This window comes from Argiope bruennichi, chromosome 3, assembly GCF_947563725.1.
Source record: "Argiope bruennichi chromosome 3, qqArgBrue1.1, whole genome shotgun sequence".
Classification (NCBI taxonomy): Eukaryota; Metazoa; Arthropoda; class Arachnida; order Araneae; family Araneidae; genus Argiope; species Argiope bruennichi.
The window spans coordinates 141234773-141255000 of record NC_079153.1 but is presented as its reverse complement, the minus strand read 5'-3'; the positions used below and the strand labels follow the sequence as shown (position 1 = coordinate 141255000).

The window sequence follows — 20228 nt, the reverse complement described above, 5'->3', positions numbered from 1 at the left end:
AAAAGCATGTTGTAATGATTCAGCTTCTTCCCTGTTTGACCATGGTGACGTTTCTTTTCCCACGCTCCATAATTAGCATCCAGACAGAAATATCAGCAATGGCGACGCCCTACCGCAGTGTAAGTGCTTCCAGAAGTGCCAGGTGGTCAACCCCTTTAAAGTAAGGACATCTGGGCAATTAGTGCGAGTCCAGATAAGAGACCCCACCTGCATTGTATTTGAAACAGATGTAAACCTGCATTCTTTATATTGTGGAGGGTGGCTCCCCAACGCATTCCCACGGTCGACGGTAGACCAGTGAAGTTGTTGCTGAACGATTATTGGATAACCGGGAAAATGGTCCGATGTGAATGAGGGTAGGGACAGGATAAAAGTGCGAGGAGATTGGAAGAGAAGATCGTGGACACTGAGGCAGAAAGCGGAGTGTCCGACTAGAATTCCACCCGAAAAGATTCGGTGGATCCCTGGAGCTACGCCTGTTTGCGAGAACGCTACGAGTCGGCTAGCTGTTTTCTTAAGAGGTTTCTCCGAAGTATTTGAGGAACTATCCTTGTTGTGTCGAATATTAATCATTTAACCTAGATGATGAACTGTAAATTTATGTAAATAAAGCTGTAAATAAAGAATTTGATCATAACGCTACCTTTTATTGGATCGAGACTTTACAATGTTGTCTCCATTGTTTTGAATAAGATCAGTTGTAGATAGTTTTTTTTTTTTAAATCATTGAAGAGTAGCTAGTACCAAATGCAGAAGTTCGGTATTTAACAAATTTACGGGCTTCAGAATAGGATTTTTCTTTTAAAAAAATCGTATTAATTTTTTTTTTCCTATCTGGCCACCGGCTCTGGCCATCCCCAGCTTCGGCGCTTACCTTATCCTAACCGGAACCTATACACTAGGAACCATCCTCTAGGCTAGTGACCTAACACCAAGCCCAAGAAGTGACCCCTTTACTTGATCCCTAGCAGACTAACCACTAGGTGGATAGCTACCGACCGATTGATACACTGGGCACCACAGTGCGCCCCCCGTCTAATGGGTATCCACGCACAGCCGCGTTCCGACGACCCGTGGCCTTACGTATTTGGAAAATGATATGATGCGCAGCCTTTTATCTCGACTGCAACTACAATATTATCAGCGTAGGCTTGAACCAAATTCTCTCATCCGAGTATAACTGATTTAACATCTCATATCGAAAGAGCAGGTCCCATGCAAAAATCTTAAAGGTTATCAATATTGTATTCCCACTGGATAATAAATTATTTATGGGAATATAATACATGTACGTATATGTTATTATACAATTTCTTCTAACATGGGTTTTGAATTTACTGATTTAGCACAATATATATACTAAGAAAAATGAAATTAACATTATTCACCAGACGAATAAAACTGATAATATTTTCGGAAATCTTGATTATAATTCATTTAAAACGGCTTTTCGTGATGATATATTCTTATACAAACGCACAAATTTACTCAGAAAAACATATAATATTAGTATTTGTACTTATTATGTTTTGTTCTCACAGAAATAGTTATTTCATAATTCAAGTTTATAATTCCATAATTAATGTTAAATAGATTTTTAATTAATAAATGTATACAGAATTAGTATCCTAATCTATCCTTTTTCTCATGATTTTATTATCTCTTAAAAGCGCCTCGAAATCTTTGTTTCCAGTTTCCTGGTTAGTGTCAATTGCTTTAGCAAAGTTTTTTCGCTTAGAGCCTTGCAATGAGCACAACGGATCTCTTTAATACATACTTGTCCATTACACCCTTCTCTCTTCAAATTTATATCAAATGATAATATTTTTCGTAAAGTGGCAATTCTAACAATGTGTGACTTGATTTGTGCGATCGTCCTTTTTATTCCAACAATCCGAGTTTGAGCATCTGCATATGTGTGCCTCCATTTGTTTCGTAACAAATGTAAAGTCACAAAAATACATAATTTTTGAAATGTTAGTCAAATTATCTCTACGTTGATCGGGATATTGCAGATGAAATAATTATGAAATTCATTTTTAGACACCATTATAAGGATGAAAATAGCATTTCAATAAAATCATTTTTCGTGCGAGTTGATCTAATAAATAAATCTATTATCTTCTTCACAGTTGATAAAAAAATTTTTAAAGTTTAAAATAAAGATTTACTTAAAATGAGAAATCCCTTCCCATTCTAATTCTCCTAAAAAGAATATTAAGGCTTAAACATGCTTTTATAAAATACAAAATATACAAAAATCTTTTGAGTCAATTCTATATAGTCTGTTTAAAAATGAGGTTTATTACTAATTCATGGAAAACCAAAATTTTCAAAGAATATATTTAAAAAAAATGCCTATAAGGAAGTTTTGAAGTCGTGATATTAAATGAGATTTGGAAAACATGACATGGAAAAGAAATAACTTAATTACACGATAATAACCAGGCATGTTTAAGATCTCAGGTTACAAATAAGAGGGGAAAAAATTAACCGTTTCGAAGTGGTTTAACACCCTTAAATATCGTTAAGAGGGCGACAGTATCATATTTTATTCCTTTATCATTGTACTGGTAAAAAAAAGGGGGGGGGGGAGAGGGGAATTGGCTGTCCGAAAGGTGTCCTCCAATAGTTCCAATTTCACGGAAAATCTCCGCTTTTGGTGAATTTACTATTTTTTTCCCCACCATTCTTCTGTTCAGAACTTTTTACCCCCCCCCCTCTTTCCACCTAGATCGATGGCCATCAAAGGGCCAGTGCAGGGCCGTTAATTTGAAGTAGGCATGAGTGACGGCTTAATAGACGGTCCCTCGTGTCACGTGACGTCAATGGTCTTCAAGATGACCAGTCATTAAGGTAGATATTACGCTGGGAAACCGTAATCCAGGCTTGCGATTTGATCAATAACTTTTACTCGCCAGCCTGGAAGCGAGCGGGGATGAAAGCCAAAGAAAAGACGAGCAGAAAAAAAAAAAAAGATTAGAGGAAGATGCCCCGGCGAATGTTATAGACTGACTTCCACTCTTTTTATGATATTGGATACTAATTGGCAAGCTCCAAGAGAAGAATCTTCAATTTTTGTTGCTCCACCTTAGCGAGATCAGGTTTTATTATCATTATTTCCTGGACCCTGCCACGGACTGAAGGGGGAGAAGGGCGGAAGACTTGATAACAAGAGTAAGCTGCGCAATTTTTTTAGTGCCTATAAAGATTCGAAAAGCACTTAGTTCTCATTTCATCTATAATTTGTCTTTTCAAAAAATAAAATAAAAAAAAGGCGGTAATCTATGGCTACGTTTAGAATGGGGGGAGGGCGCAGACTATGTGAACCTTTGTTCATTTTAATTATTGATTTTGCACTTTTATTTAATTTGATTTGTTTCATGTTGGTCATGATGGCATTTTGTAATCGGTTTTGGATTCATTTCCTGACGGATTTGAACTCCGAAATTCATACACCAGCGTGTTATCGATCAATTCCAAACACAATTTATATGTTTTCAAAACTTAATTATCATTTAATAGAATAATTTAATCAAATTTTGATTCCATGTCGACAGCACCATAGGGTAATGAGTCTGAAAAAAATTGATTTCAAGATATTAATAGTATTGAATTATAAATGTAAAACTGAAAAAATTGTTTTCCAAAATCTACTCTTTAGTAAAAGTGTTTCGATTCATTCTGTTTTTTGGTGTTTTACTCAATGAATTTGAATGTTTGATGACTAAGTCACTAAACATTCATCATGAAACATACCAGGCTTATAAACTATGTCATGATATGGATTTGTATCAATGAATCGATTGATTGTATCTTTATTTGTATAAAATAACACATAGTGATGCAATTATACAGCTACAGAACTGGCAAGATGCCAGCATCCTACGATTTTAGGAAACGGGATCTGAGAAATGGCGTTTATGGTGCCGTCCAAGATTGAGAAATGAATATTTTTGCTTTCAAAATAAACATATATTTCATTCACATAAAACATTTTAAGATAAGCACTTGTATTTCTCATTAACTGCTAAACATTGCTATTTTTTAAAAAAGTTGCGTTAATGTTAAGCGTTACGTAATTGCTATAATACTTCATGCTTATAATTAGTTGTAAAACACTTTACAAATGTGTATGTAAAATCATTGCCCATGTATAGAGAATTTACATTATTTACTATTTCAACATTTTATTATTATCAGACTGCGGTTGCAGAGACATAATTTCGAGAAAAGGATTGTGTAACAGAGTTAATCAATCGAATGGCAGTGCGTCGATATTTCTTTGGCTGGGCGCATCAGGAAAAAAACCAGAAGCGACAAAGCAGGCAACATCGCATCCTGGATTCTTCCACGCAGGCTGAGAGCATAGTCACCTTGTTTATGTTGGCACTTAGTAGAGCCGAATGATGTCGTTAGGCGAGTGAAATTAAAAATGTGTCAAAGATTAAATGTATGCCACGAAGAGCATTTTTACAAAAGAAAGACCGAATGGGAAGTATGTGATTCGTATTCATAATGAGTCACTGCACTATAAGAAAAAGCCCATTCACTCATACTAAACAATCCCATGGCAGGTTTCTTTTAACACAGGCAGTTGTCAAATAGATTAATCTTATGCTGTACTAAATGGAATAATAACGCTTAAAACAGCCTCATTTTTACTCGCAGAATATCGTAGAAAGTTGCTTATAAAATTTAAAGGCAGAAGAAACGTCACTAGAGGGTCTGTCTTACTGTACACATTGGAGTTTAGACAAAAGAATTCGTGCTTAAAGAGCGAAAAAGAAACCATCTTTCCCCATTGACAGAGAATGGAAATATTTCTTGAAAAGTTTTAAAGTAAGTAAAATGGCATTTCTATAGTTAAAATAAAAACACAGTCATTTCCTAAAGTAAAAATCAAGTACAAAAGAATTTTCCACGACAAACATTCTTTTTTGTAATTAAATATTTTAAAGGCAAAGACAGCGTGCAATAATTCTAGTCGTTTTATTTGCGAAACAAAATCAATATTTGAATAAATAAATAAGTCTGACATTTTTTAAAACTAATTCTGATAGTTCTGATAAAGAAACGAACAATGAAAGAAAAAAAAAATACTCATTTGCTTCTCTTCGTAATGAATTAAAACACATGAAAAAATAATTATTAAAAGCACTGTTGATGACAGATTTAGTTAAATTTGATAATAATACATTTCTTTTTCGCTTAAGAAATAATAATTTAAAAATTAAACAATAAGAATTTATATACTTTGTTCGAGGGAAAAAAATACTTCATCATAAAAAATCATCCATTTTCAAACATCAACAGCATTTACTTAAGAATTATTCGGTATTTTAGAACGTTTTTAAACAAAGTCTTTGTAGCTGTTTTTCGATTAGATTTATATAAATTGATCCAATAAAATTTTTCATTTAATTTATTGCCCTTTTCTCCCCAATATATATTGAAATTATAAAAGCACTTGCCTTTCGGATTTTTTTAAAATTCTTTTTATTCTTTATTTAAGCCCTACAGAGATGTTTACTTTCCACAGTACCTTTCTTTACACAGAAAGAGGTTGAAATAATACACACGGACTGATGAAATACTTTTTTTTTTACGCAATTTTATTTAACTTGTGTCATATTTGTAAAGTTAGAATTCCACAACCCATTTTTTATTCATTTTCTGACACGCCAGTTTTCAAAGTTGATCAGCGTGCATATTCTCAGTGAAACGTGTCATTTTAATAGGATCGGAACTTCATTATTAATTAGTTCAAAAAGTTTTTCTGGGATGTTGATTCTAAACGAGTGGCAAAATATGCCAGTAAATTGAAAGAAAAAAATTCTCAAGTTCCTAATATTTATAAAAATAAATTGCAAATTAAAGACAAAAATGAATTTAAAGTTATTGCAACTTTTAAGGATACTAATAAAAGTAACTTTTAATAAATTGTTTTCCTTCTTACATTGAAGTCGGTTTAAGCATTTCAAATCAAAATGTAGTTGAAGTAGAGAATGCGACAGAAATAATAATATTACATAAATAACAAAAATATCTAACGCATTAAAGATTCGAATTTCCCAGTGACAATTCTGGCCGTAAATTTTTCTTCAAACAGTACTTAGTTCTAAGAGACGTTATTTCTGTTGGGCCTAGATTGTAAGATTCTTTTTGGTTTCTTGATTAATATCACACTTCGAAAGGAAAAAGTGAAACATTGCAGCACCGAATAAAACTAGCGTTTGTTTGTTGATGTGCAAGAACAATAGAAATTTCTAATTAAAAAAATATATCTAAAAGATAATATTATCACTTTTGAGCCTAGACTTTCAAAATGGGGACTATTTTATAATTGCATTTGTATTCTGCTTTGGATTTGATTGTTTTTATTGGTCACACAGTATAGAACAAACTACGCCAAATCAAACTAGAAAAAGGAGAAAACGCCTACTTTATGTACTAAAATGAAGAACATATATTTTTAAATCAAAAATGCGAAATCGAAACAAAAGCATAAAAAAAATGAGGGGCTGTTAAAAACATTCAGAGCCTCTTGAAATTTTCAACACATTTATAAATCTTAATGTTTTATAATTTTTTTTTTCTTATGACTTTATTTTTTCCTATTATTACTGATAATGCTCCATATTTTTTAGAATTTTATTTTGAAGTTCATATTTTCGATAACAAATTTCACTTTATTGCATTGATTATATCATATTTTAAAACTTATTTCAATCATTTTCTCTTTAATTCATAATATATAGTTTTCACTATTATAAATGTTATGTAATTACTTGTATCAAATTCACCACCAGGTGGCGTTTCTTATATGAAATAATTAAATTGGATATAATTAAGAAATTAATTGAAAACTGAGAACACGAAATATCAAAGTTCATAAGCGGAAGACTAACCTCAAGATTCCGTCTCTAGAACCCTGAAACTAGTTTTTAAAAAAAACAACGTCTAAATGAATGCATTTTTCCCATCTTCCGAAATAATCTTGTTTCAATTTGGACTAAGTGTCTTTAAAAATAATTGAAATTTCACCCTTCTTTCTTTATATTCATCATCCTCTAAGCTTCAAGCACCAACAGTCATTTAAATAAACTGCACCAATTGGTTTCAATGCCACCCTGCTTTTGTTTTACAATTTATTCTAAAATATCTTTTTTAAAAGAAACACTCAGATTTAAGTTAATTCGCTCAAATAACCTTCGAGAGAGCTATTTTTTCTTATATATGTGTATTTCTTATATACGGAGTCTATTTTTCACTCTCTTTTTGCACATATGAGTTCTTTTATGGGCATTGTATGAATAATTTCGGAACTTATTATTTAATCAAAGTTTGTTTCCCTACGCAGGATGTTCCCATCATGTAATGAATTTGAATAAAAAAATCAACATGTGTTATATTTATAAGAGGAATTATAAATCCGACCAAAAAAGTGAATAATAAATTAACATAAAAATTCTACTTTTTATTTATTAAAATGCAAATAACTTTAAACAACTATTTTTATGAAATCTTTCTGAAGGAATTCCAGATCTGCTTGTAATTGCTATTCGATAAAAAGCAGATATAAATTTTGCGATGATACAAGTTATTCTTTGCAGCCAACTCTATTACATCGTGTAAAAGCTTTATATGGTTTAATGAACTTTGATGCTTCCATCTATAATTTTTAAAGTTCCGTGTATCTTTAAAATATAAACTATAAATTATCCATTGTAAGGCCAGGCATTTTCATAATTTTGGAAAAAATTTAATGTTTAATTCACAAACGGGTAAAGATAAAATGATGTCATTTGCACAGAAAGTATGGAAATGAAATATATATATTTATCGGCTGTTTTCTGGTATTACATTAGATTAGAGGGTGCGATGCATTGCATATGTTCTGTATAGGAGTTGGCTCGTCAGATAAAATTCCCATGTTTTGCAATTGCAGCAATACTTCTCTGATATAGGTTTCGAAAGGTTGTTTAATGCTTCTATAAGTGAGGCTTCCTGTATGACAATTTGAATCTTGAACGGAGGGCTATACGATGAACCTACTTTAGACAATGTTTTTCTTATGCTATTGAAGAAGCCGATTCGATAATTGAAGAGTTATTTTGTGCTAAAAATTGCAAACGATATGACCAATAAATTATAGATTCATGTTAAATTTCATTTTCATTCTTTCTGAGCAAACGGTATCTGTCTATCTTCATTCGTTTGCAAATGAATCTTTTTTTTAAGCAGTTCCGAATCTTACAATATTTACAGCACGGACGGATGCATCGGATGTGCAAAGATGTTTGATGGTTCTTTTATTTCCATTGGCTTCTACTTGCTCGCTGGTACGGTCTTAAAATTTATTATCTCTGATGGGCCGTCTACCTTCATGTTTACTTTTTCGAATTTTTAATACCATCGGATTTTACTCCCATATTTAGAGCTTATAGTTTGGTCACTTACACACAGTTTGATCTTTCCAGGGCACGTAATTTAAAACGCAATCCTAGACTTCATTTCACCAATGTTAATTTACATTCCCTCATCGCTTTACCATTTTGCGGAGCATAACCAAAAAATGGCACTGAAAACAGGTTTTAAAGAAATGAAACAAACGTAAACAAGTAGAAAAAAGAAATCAAAACAACCCGAGTTCGACAAAAGATTTTATTAAATTTGGAATTTTCGATCATATACAGTCTTGCCTCGTCTCGGGGCCCTCTGTACAGGTGTGATATGACTCCAGCTCAGACACGAGGCAGCACAAAGTCAACAACAAGGATATGAACAGCATCCTTTTTTTTAACACCAAAGTTGCTCTGCGCCACGACTACTCAGACACAGAGTTAAGGCTACGGTACATCAAGTTTCTATGCAAATGAGTTGTCTCTTCAAAATCAATACATGGGGACTTAATAAATTCATTCAGAGAGATTGAATGTCGTTCTGGTCTTAAAATATGGTAATTTTCATTTTATTTCGCTAAGATAGTGTGCGTCCATCTTTTTATAAAAATTTGCAGTTGCTATAATTTGTTTTTTGAAATAATGAAGAGGAAAAATCAATGTATAAAATATTCAAGCTGATAAATGCTCTATGCTTTAATGAATCATTTCCTTTTTCAATATTTTTTGTTGTTGTTTCAAATCCATATTTAAAAAAAAATGGAATAAAAATTTAAAATGTTCTTTTAGTAATGTTCAAATAAGATCATTGGATGAAATAAAAAGAAGAACCATTTTTAAAAGTAAATATAAAAGGCTAAAAAACTTTCAGTATTAATATATTCAAGGTCAGATTCTATTTGATACATTTGCATAGAGATTTAGAAACTTAAATCTTTTGAAAGTTTTCATTTTTTTAGATTTTAAAAAAATTCTTTAAATCTTCAAAGAGAATATGACAGCTATTTTTTCTCTGGAAAAAAAAGGTATCGTCTTATTCTCTTTCAAACTGGATTTTTTTCTTTGTCCTCTTGAAAAAATATTTTAGGTATAAATTTTATTTCACAAAATCGAAAAATAAAGACTGATATACAGAAAGCGAGGAATTTGCAAAAGCTTTTAAAACTGGCACGCGCAGAAGAATTTGAAATTTACTCCAATAAAATGATTTGAGAAAGTATTAAGACATCTCAGGTAACACACAGATATTGTGCAATGTAATAGGATATTGCACGACAATTGGAATATAGTGGGATATTCCAAATTATATTAAAACATATTTTTATTACCTAGGAAAAGATTTCACAAATGTCATTTCAAGAGTTTAACTCAGTCATTTGTTCACATTATTAAATTTAATTTTTAACAAATCATCAAATATTTATTACTCCAACTCAAAACCGGTTTTTTTTTGTCTACAGTTAATGCTACAATTCAAAAATATGACATCCAATTTGGATGGATATTTAATATTAATGAGCCCTGTAGCAGCTATTGATGCGTGAAGGGATTCTTGTTTTCATTATGGAAATACATTTAGTCAACATTCTACTAGGCAAAAGTGACTTGTTTTAAAATGCATACTACAAAAAAGGTAAAAGAGAGTACATACTGACATACACATAAAAATATTGGTAATAAAAATCAGACAATAGACAGAAATAAATACTTTTTTTTCTTTATAAAAGGACAACAGAATTGAAATCACCCAAGAATCGCGGTTTCTATTCAAAGTCTAAACATCCGTTTTTAAAAATTGAATTGGGTTAAAATATGAAACATGTTTAGATGCAACCCTCATTAAGAAATTTTCACTGTCTAAAAAGAAATAGAGAAAAAAGGATGGGAAATGATACACCATTTTATCGATGACTTTAACATTTTGGAAGGGGATCTGCAATATAGTCATCATAACACAAAAGGAAAATTATATAAAATTTTAATAGCATTTAACGGATGACAATATAATTTATTTATAAACATAAAAATGACGTCTTTCTGCCGTTTCCATTCCTAACATTGTCCAGATAATATTTACAATATGCCCGCATGAGGTAAGTGAACGAAAAAAAAAAAAAAAACTCTCCTGCTTTCATTTCAGCACCCACATTGTTCAAAACTACATACAAATACAAGACACGAATAATATTAATTATCACAGAATAAATGAAAATCAATTGAGAAAACGTGTGTCCTGACACAAATGCTCTATATGAATTAGCACTATTAGCACTTCCATAGAGAAATGATAGCGGGTGCAGTTCTTGTCTTCATTGAAAAATGTAAAGCAAAAGAAGAAACGATTCGCTAAAATATTCAGTGATCACTAACAACAATCAAAGTACAAATAAATGAATCGTATGTCTCTCGACATTTTTGGTTACTCAAGGATCAAGCTTGTGGAAACAGCAACTGTTCGAAACAGTTTGCATGTCTATAATTGGTGTCGGTACATATGATATTGCGTCCTTTTTACATGTGGGCACGGACCCATTTTATTTTAGAATTTGATTTCAGCCTGCAAATTTTCTGATGATGCTGATTTCAACACAGAAAATGGAGAGGGAAGGGTTAGCTACAATAGATAACTTAATTTTTTTCATTAAATTCCAGCTAAGACAAACGAATGACTTGTTGATTTTCTCAAGATGTAGTGATCAAACATTTCGACTTAGAAAATGACACTTTTCCGATTTATCAGTCATCGTTAGTTATCAGAAAGAATTCTGTATGCATAGTTCGCTTTTTAACTTTTACATGCATTGAAGACTAGCGTGTATAGGAACTTAATTGACAACAAATATATTGTTTCTTTGAAACAATCAGTCGGTCCTATCAGTCTCCGACGTTTCTTTTTTGGAGTGATTGTTTCTGAGATGCAGCTCCAACTCAGTTGAGGAAGAACATATTTTGCTGCAAACATTACAAGAAATCTTCCATGGCCAAGAAGCTGCTACTTCTTGACTGGAAGCCGGCAGATGAATGTCTTTTCCCTGAGAATGAGAATTTTGATTTTGGTGTCCCTCCTCTCGGTCTCCCTGCTTGCTAGACGACGACAGTAGGGCAAGCGGCTGTTGAGAAGTTGTGGAGATCGCACTGGTGGTGATCGAAGATGCGCTGCATATGGTTCCGTTACCCATTCCTGCAGTCTGAATGACAGATATTTCGTTCATTTTTGGAGGAGGCGGTAATCCATTCATGAATGGCGATAAGTACGGAAAATAAGCAGGAGGTCCAAATTCTCCAGGTTTTACCCCAGGCTGAGGTGGAAACTGATTGATCTCCAATGACATGCGGCGACCACGACGAGAAGTGCTGTTATTCCACATGTGGGTACCCATATGCACTTTCAGATTTCCTTTGGTCGTAAATGCCCTGTGGCAAATAGTGCATTGGAAAGGTTTATCGCCTGTATGAGTACGCATGTGAATTTGTAGAGCACTGCCACTCGAGAACGGCTTATGACACACTTGACACATGTGCTTCGGTTGGCCAGGAGCTCTTTTAGGAGGTGGAGGCAGCGCCGTGTCTTCTATAGGTCGTTTCGGTACCTCTGCTGGTGACTTCTTTGGTGTTTTATCCCCACTGGAAGAATCCACCTTTTGAGTTGCGCTCGGAGATGAGCAACTATTGCTGTTGGTGGAAAATGCTTGTGGGGGAAAATCACGGATTTTGTGAGTCAACATGTGCTGCCTCATATTACCCTTCGTCGAAAAACCCCTGTCACATACTTCACACCTGAACGGACGTTCTTTGGTATGGCTGCGGTAGTGGATCTCAAGAGCACTATTGCACGCAAAAGTTTTGAAACAAACCCTACACGTGGTACTTAGCCGATGATGCGGAGGAGCAAAAGGAAGTCCACTGTATGGTTGTATAAGTTTCATATCAGTCGCATTTGGCCGTTGGAATGCCGGAGAACTCCGAGGCGTGAGATCCAATGCCCCCGCACCATTGGACACGTCAATTTTTTGTGTTAGTTGATTAGGAATCGAGTTAGATCTTGGAGATTCCCCTTTGCCATTTGGAACGATACCCCCTGGAGTAGATCTATCATCGGCATCTGATCCATTTTTATTAGTTGTAGGAGAAGATGACGGTTTTTGTGGATAATTGTAGTCCCGGAAGTAATTTGCCATGTTGAGACTCAGTCCAAAATGAGGCGTGAACGGTAAAGGATGAGTGACACTGCTATTTATTCCTTTCACATGATTCTCTAGCGCCGTTAAGGATTCTGTATAAGTAGTGCCTGAGCTTGGCAAACTTATAGGTGGGTAATGGCGGTCCGAACCATGCACACTGAATGAAATGGGTTGATCGCTGGGTAAAGTCATCGGTAAAGGCCGGTCGCTTGCAAGAGTGACCATCAAAGAATTGGTCTGACTAGAAAAACTTTTGACTTCTTGTTTAGGAGACTGAATAGGGCTTGAACAATTGATGTTGAGATTTGGTGCAGACTTTAGGTCCGATTTCTCTTCCATTTCTAAGCTATTTTCTCCCACTCTGTCCTTCTCCAAAGTAAGACTGGCCTCGTCGATTTTAAGATTGCTTTCATGAATGTTTAAATCGCTTTTAATAGGAGAACTAGATGCGGACTGAGAATAATCCAGAACGGTAGTAGATTTTGACTCTTTACCCGCAGAATTTTCTTCAGTGTTTGAGGGTGGGGAGCAAACACTTTTTGGACTAGCCACTGGAGAACCATTGGCAACTTGTGAAAGACTAGGCTCTACGCCGGTGGGTTTAATTACTGACTCGCCCGTTGGTAAGGATGATTTTTTCTTATCTTCTTCCACTTTTGTACTCGTCAGAGCTAAGGGCTCTACATTAACTAGCGACTGTGCGAGAAACTGCTTTGGATAAGACGGCGGTAGCAGGGTCGGAGGAGGTCTGTCGTCACAAGGGTTATAAATAGGAGGCAACTGTAGAACGTGATCGGTTGTGTGAGTTCGCACATGTTGCTGCAAGACGAGTGAATTTGGAAACTGTCTATGGCATACAGGACACTGATGCAGTAAGCGAGTAGGTGGCTTCGTGCGATGGACACCCATATGAGTTTTCAAATTTCCTTTTGTTGTGAATGCTCTACTGCACAGCTTACATCTATAAGGTCTTTCTCCCGTATGAGTACGGTAATGCATTTGCAGTGCACTTTTACAACTGAGCACTCGGTGGCAGATGATGCACTGATTAGGTTCTATGAGCTTATTTTCTATATTATCAACTAATTGTTGCAATTTAGAAGTCTCAGAAGTCTTCGTTACCTCTATTAGACTCTCCCATGAATTGTCATTCGATCCAATTCTTGGCAAGAGATCTTGGTAATAATTTGGATCTTGAAGAATATTGTCCGGATTCTCATTGTTTGCCCCTGGATTGTTGTTCGCACTGCTGGCGATTGCACCGTTGCCTGGAACTATTTGCGAAGTTGAAGGATACTGCTCATATGGTAGAAAATAGGGTGTGAAATTTGGAGAAGCAGCGAAGGATGGTTGGTGGGATGCTGTCATTTCTGACTCCTCGTCATCTATGCCGTTGGAATTGTCTCTGTCTTCATCATCGTACCGTTCAACGTCTATTTTCAAATTAGAATAGTTATCCTCTTGCAAATTTTCGTCCGATGAACCTTCTAGAGAATTATCACTGAAATTTGATGTGTCGTTGGGAGAAATGCTGCGACTGTGGATTTCGCCTTGAGGCGACTTCTGACCATTAAGGGTCCTTGAAAAGTCAAGAGCTTGTTCACCCTTTGAGAGCTCTGGAAAATAAATTAAAATAAAACAATAAGATATTCTGTGGCATGAAACGTGCATATGCTCACAATTTATTAAGTCTACTTTAATTGTTTTCTTTAGCATTTTAAAATAAAAGCTTAGATAAGTCATTGTTTAAAAATCATTATTCTGAATCCAAGGTGTTACAGATTCCTAATTAAGAATGAAATTAAAGAATGAAATAATAAAAATATGTGCAACTAAAACTTTGAGGTGTTTCGAACGATACTTTTTGGGAATTAATGGTAAAAATGGATTTTTTAAAAGTGGTTTGAAATAATTTTGTCAAAGGCAAGCCGCATATATCGGCCTTCTGCATGCTCAATTTGTCATTAGGAATTGAACGGCCTCACGTTAGTGTAATATGGATGGTCATCAGTATCTAATTACGATTTTCATCTCACAGCCTCGTGTAATTTCAAAGATTATTTTTGACTTGGATTTATTCTCATTCGGATTTCACAAATGTTTTACAAAATTTCAAGCACATGAAGAAGTGATTGAAAAAACGTTTACAAAATTCATCTTTAGAAATATAAATCAAATGAATGCATGAAACCGTATTCCATACTTATGACGTGTCAAAGAAGTAAAGAAAATATTGTTTACTTATAATGTTTCATTAAAATTTATTAAATGATTTCTTAATTTATTGATTCAATTTATTTTATTTCTAATTAATTTTTCGTTTTCTTGCTTTATCACCAACATTTTTTTTTTTTTTATAAAAATAGAACTGAAAAAAATTTCCTAGGAAAATAAATACATTCGAAGAGTTCTGGAATAGAATATAAAATAGAATTATTAAATAAAAGTCTGTATATTCAGACCAGTAAAATTAAGAAATTTTTTTTCTACTGAAACTTTGTCTTTATTTCCTTCTTCGCAAGTATATATTTTAAATACCCGCTTTAAAATATATTCACAATCGATGGCCGGCAGAAAAGCAAAATCTGGAGGAAACAAATAAATGAAAAATAAATGAACTGATTTAGTAAATATACTATATTTTTGAAAACAAATTAAGAAGCAGAAATTTTCTTTTGTATAATGGAGATCAATATTTTATTTGTATCATGTTAATTATTTATATCACCGCCTTCCACGAACTAGATAAGGCAAGTTTCATGCATGAAGCATTTATGTATACAATGTAATGTGATACTAATTCATTTTATCGCTATTATATTATTTAAAAAGAAATTAGTTTTATAATTTTCATACATGTTTTCTGATATGTATATTTACTTAATCGCCAGCAGGAGTAGTCTCTCTCAATCTTTCTTGCATACTTCCTAGTAAAGGTTTTATCCTCCCCGATTTTCAAAAAACTGTGAACTTTGTGTGCCACGAGATGTCAGATTAGTATTTTCAATAGGTCACACATGATAATTGTATGATTAATAATATAGTGAATATATATATAACTAGTTTTTTGGGGGGCCAATTAAATCGAAATTCGATACAGAACTACAATTTTAGTTACAAGATCACATAACAGATTTTTCACTTGTTCAGGTCGTTTCGTTTTTGAGTCATTGCGTTTACATGCATACGGAAGTATAGAACGTCAGACAATCAACCCTTTGAAAGATTTAGCTTAAAATTTGAAACAAATCTTTTCTGTTAAAAATGTGTACCCAATACCATATGCCTAAGTAGTTATACTTTTGAATTATGGAGTTCATATGCATGCAAAAGAACAGACTAACAGACGGTCAACTCCTCTGAAGATGTGGTCCAAAACCTGATACAAAGCTACAATTTTGAATATTTTTAAAATAATTATAATTAGCTAAATTTTATTATTATTTATTTTATTATTTTATTTATTAAATTATAAAAAAAATTACCTAAATTTTCTATATCTTGCTTATTCTCGTGTGCTAACCGCACTCGGATGGTCAGGCTGACTTTCTGTAAATGGATTTCGCTAATTTGATAAAAATATGCAAGTTTGAGGCAGACCATGCGCTAAATTTTATTAGTTTTTAAGTGAAAACGAATTTGAATTATCTTGCTCACAGACAGACATAATGCATGGTGGAAATTCATCAAAATCTCGAAAATCTAATTTGAACTTTCTGTCGGTCATAAAACCTTTTCTTTGTATGTTTTGCATTCAAGAAAGGGAAAGATGATCATCGCACTTGTACATGTTTTTCGTAGGTAATAGAAGAAATTTTGTTACATTTCCACTTAACAATCGTAAAATATTGATTTTGCGTAAATTTCTTAGACAGTGATTTAGAAAATGTAGTAGTATTGTGTTAAACACAATACTTGCTTTGAAAAAAAAAAAGCGCTACTTCGAAATAAAAGAGCTTTTTACCTCTATCGTCACGAGTGCTAGGATACAGAACAGGAGGGTTTTCTGATTTTCCGTTCAGCTCGAAGGTGGCGTGTCCGTCTGACTGTTTTGCCTCATTTTCTTTGTGCCTCTGCGAGTGGACCTTGAGGTTCCCCCGAGTGGTGAAGGCGCTCCCGCACACTTCGCACTGAAACGGCTTCTCGCCGGTGTGAGATCTCAGGTGAATTTGCAGCGCACTGTCGCTGCCGAGAAGTTTCCCACAGAACTGGCATTTGTGCCTGAAAGCTGGGTCCAATTCTTTGGCTCTTTTGGATCTAGAAACAAAAATTGGAATGAGTCTGCGGATAGGAAAGTTTATCATGAAAATGTCATAGTTCAAGAATCAGTAAATAAATCTGAAGCAACAAAGTCAATTTTAAATAATCTTGAGCCTATATTGTCTTCGCCCGATTTATTAAATATTGAGCCATTCTTTCAGATTCTTGATATGTTTACACTGAAAGAACCGGTGGTCGAAAATAGAAGACGCCCCATCTCATGCCGATCTCATCATCTGTTCTCTGACACATCTGACATCAAAAAATATTGGGGGGAAAAAAGGAGACAAATATCAAAATGAATCGCTCGCTCCAAAAAATCTTCAGAAATTTTCAAAATTAAATTCTTATGTAAATACTGCTGAAATAGCATTTGATCAAAGAAAATATTCTTTGATCTTAATCCCGTATCTTAAGTATATTTGGACGAATTCAAGATCGAATATTATTATGGGTTCACTGTCCGCATTTTTGAATATAACATGTATTTAAAATATTATTATTTTATGTAAAACAATTTCAGTTTATTTTATCAGGCCAAACTGGCTGCATTCAACTTTGTTGGGGGTCAAGACGATAAACAATTCTAACATCAATATTTTAACCAATAACCAATCATCTATTGAAACGTTGAGTATAAAAATCGGAGTCCAAGTTTATTTATAAGATTAAACATAACATTCGTTTGCCTAAGGAGGCATTACCTGAGTGAAAATCAACACGTGTAATGAGCTCGTGGGTGACAGCGCTTAAACAGTGACCATTATAGGAGCAAAAAAAAAAAAAAAATATCTTACATTAAATTCAAAATTAAAGACTGTTATAGAAAATTGAGAAAGAATGATTGATATTTCGAAATGGTTGAATGATAGAATAAAATATAAATTGATAGATAGTTGAAATGGTTGAATGATATTTCGAAATCCGGAGTCCGAGTTAGAAGAACATGTGGATGTAAAATTCTGAATTTAAAATCAACTTTTAATAAACTTTCCAACTGTGCGTGGAACATTTATCAGAAATTTTTAAATCCGTAATTCATTAATATGTATCCGAAGAATAGGATGCAGATTATAGGAAATTCCCGGAAACGGAAAAAATGCATTTAAATAAATCTGCAGATAATTTTAAAAGAAAAGGGTTAAAAAATTTGTTTTAACAAAATTGCGGTTTTTAAAATGGGAGATATTTAAAATCAATTCCATATGCAAAAGGTTTTCCTTATGATTGGCATACAAAAGTTTCATTTTTTCTTCTTTTTTATAGAGATTTTATTTAGAGATGTCTTTGTTACTGTTCCTTCTCTACACTGCATTATAGTCTAAGCTCGGACAAACCGAGTCGGAGTGGGAAATAAAAATGTCGGTTTCTTGCTCATTATCTCACAATCCCTAAAAGTGCACATCGCCGATTGTATAGAGGTATTGGTGATTGGATGGCCATGTAGTGTTTTGCGATCAGTGATTGCCCAGTGTAAATGGAGATATACTGCGGATTTAACTTAAAAACTGTTTTTTTAATCGTGGGATGTGTCATTAGAATTGTCTTACCTGTTTTCGTCATCCATTCCATTGAAGATAGATTTCCTCGGTGCAGATTCCTGCAGATACCTTTCTGTGTGTTTCTGGAGTAAAGCCAAACTATCTTCTGAAGGCTGTGGACTCTCCTCTGTTTTTCCACCCTGCGGGTACGCTGCCGTGGAACAAGCCGCTGCGACCGGACCTGCGGCGGACGCCCCACCCTGAATGGCAGCTGTCTGGTGCTGAGGAGTCAAGGCTGCTGTGCCAATCATTGGGGGCAGATTCATTGTAGGATCTTTTGCCACCATCCGGGCAATCAGTTTCAGCAGCTGAATCTGCTGGAACTGACCTTGTCGAACCATCGATACGATCTGATTCACGATTTGATTGTTCCCATTCCAGCCGCACTGCGCCACAGCCACAGAAGTGTTCTCCAGTTCTGAGAGAGTGACATTAGTATTGGTTCCGTGAGGATGCATCATCATAGATTGAAGACCAGGTCTGTTTTCTTGCAGCCATTCATGCAGTAGAGGAGTCGGCATGTCGGCAGCTTCCAGGAGAGAAGCAACCGGATCGCATTCCGAACTTTCATTGTCGTTGTCTTCGTCGTCGTCAGTGTCCATCGAAGAGTCCACCGGTGCCACCAGTACAGGCCTTTTACTAACGCAGCTCTTTTTATGTTGAAGGAAATCTGACAAAGTGGGGAATTCCGCTCGGCATTTTCCACAAACATGTTCGTCTCCTTCTGTTTCGCTGCCAGAGCCGGATCCGAATCCTGTCGAGAAAATGAAGAAATTAAAATAAGAACTTTCGAGCGGTTTAATCACTAACGAGACTGCTTCTTTATCTAGCTGCAGTGGTTTTTCTTAGCTAGATTTCTCTTTCACTTATGCCTTGGGAAAAAAATTTCAGAATTCTTGAATACTCAGAACATAATTTATGCTCATTCTAAGAAATAATATTGAGTGAAAATAAAATGTGAAACTTATTAGAACTTAATAAAGTTAGAAACTTAATATGATTATTCAACATTTGTGTCTGTTATCAGAAGCGGCTTTTCTTATTTTATTGAGTTTTAAAAGCTTTTTATACATAAACACACACGATGATCGGTGAAGTTCTCTTAAGCTCTTTAAATTCAAAACGTCATTTCATATAACCATTAAAGTAATAAATGTACCTATGATAAAGTGACTATAATGAATTTATTGAGCAGATTACAACACCCCTAGCGGCGAAATACGAAAGTTCGAAACAATAAAGAAGTTTGGTCAAAATGTGCAATTAGAAAAATGTATATTATACCATAATAAAATCACATCAAAAAGTTTCATAAAGTTATCTGTAAAATTGACGGAGATATTTGGGATTACGAACTTCTGGCTTAATAAAAGGCTTGCTTTAAATTTAAAAATGTATTCTCCTTATTACCATACATTTTTTCTGAGTTAATCAAAGGTGAAATCAAATTTAAATAGCAAAGAAAATGAACTAAAACATTTTTTTTAAAAAAAAATATGAAACACACACTCATAGGGGAGAGGAACCGGAGAATACATTTTTCAATTTCGAAACGAACCCATTTTCAAATCACTTAAAGTTTATTATTTTAATCACAAATATTTCTACCTTTGAAAAAATATCATCTTCTAAAAGATTTGAGAAAAAGCTCAATGTTTGCGAAGGGCTTGAAGAAAATGATTAGTAAATTTGAAGGAACAGCAGATTTCTGGAACTAGAAGACAACACGCTGTGAATTAGGAAGTAATTAGGGAAGCAACTGATCCAGGATTAGTGGATCCTGTAAGCACTAGAAGTTGCAAGACCACGGCCGATCATGCAAAAAGTCATTTTCCGACGCT

The 20228-nt window shown here is 34.1% G+C and overlaps 1 protein-coding gene across 1 annotated transcript in view; it reads right to left on the bottom strand.

Annotated features, from left to right (window-relative positions):
* Positions 1 to 8653: 8653 nt before the first annotated feature.
* LOC129963528 (sal-like protein 4) overlaps positions 8654 to 20228 on the bottom strand; it is a 113785-nt gene continuing 102210 nt past the window's right edge. Inside the window, exons 2-4 of the mRNA XM_056077964.1 lie at positions 18397 to 19141; positions 16551 to 16843; positions 8654 to 14202 (exon numbers count right to left, since the gene is read on the bottom strand). Coding sequence (XP_055933939.1) covers positions 11267 to 14202; positions 16551 to 16843; positions 18397 to 19141 — 3974 coding nt within the window. The 3' untranslated portion in view covers positions 8654 to 11266. The remainder of the gene's footprint in view (positions 14203 to 16550; positions 16844 to 18396; positions 19142 to 20228) is intronic.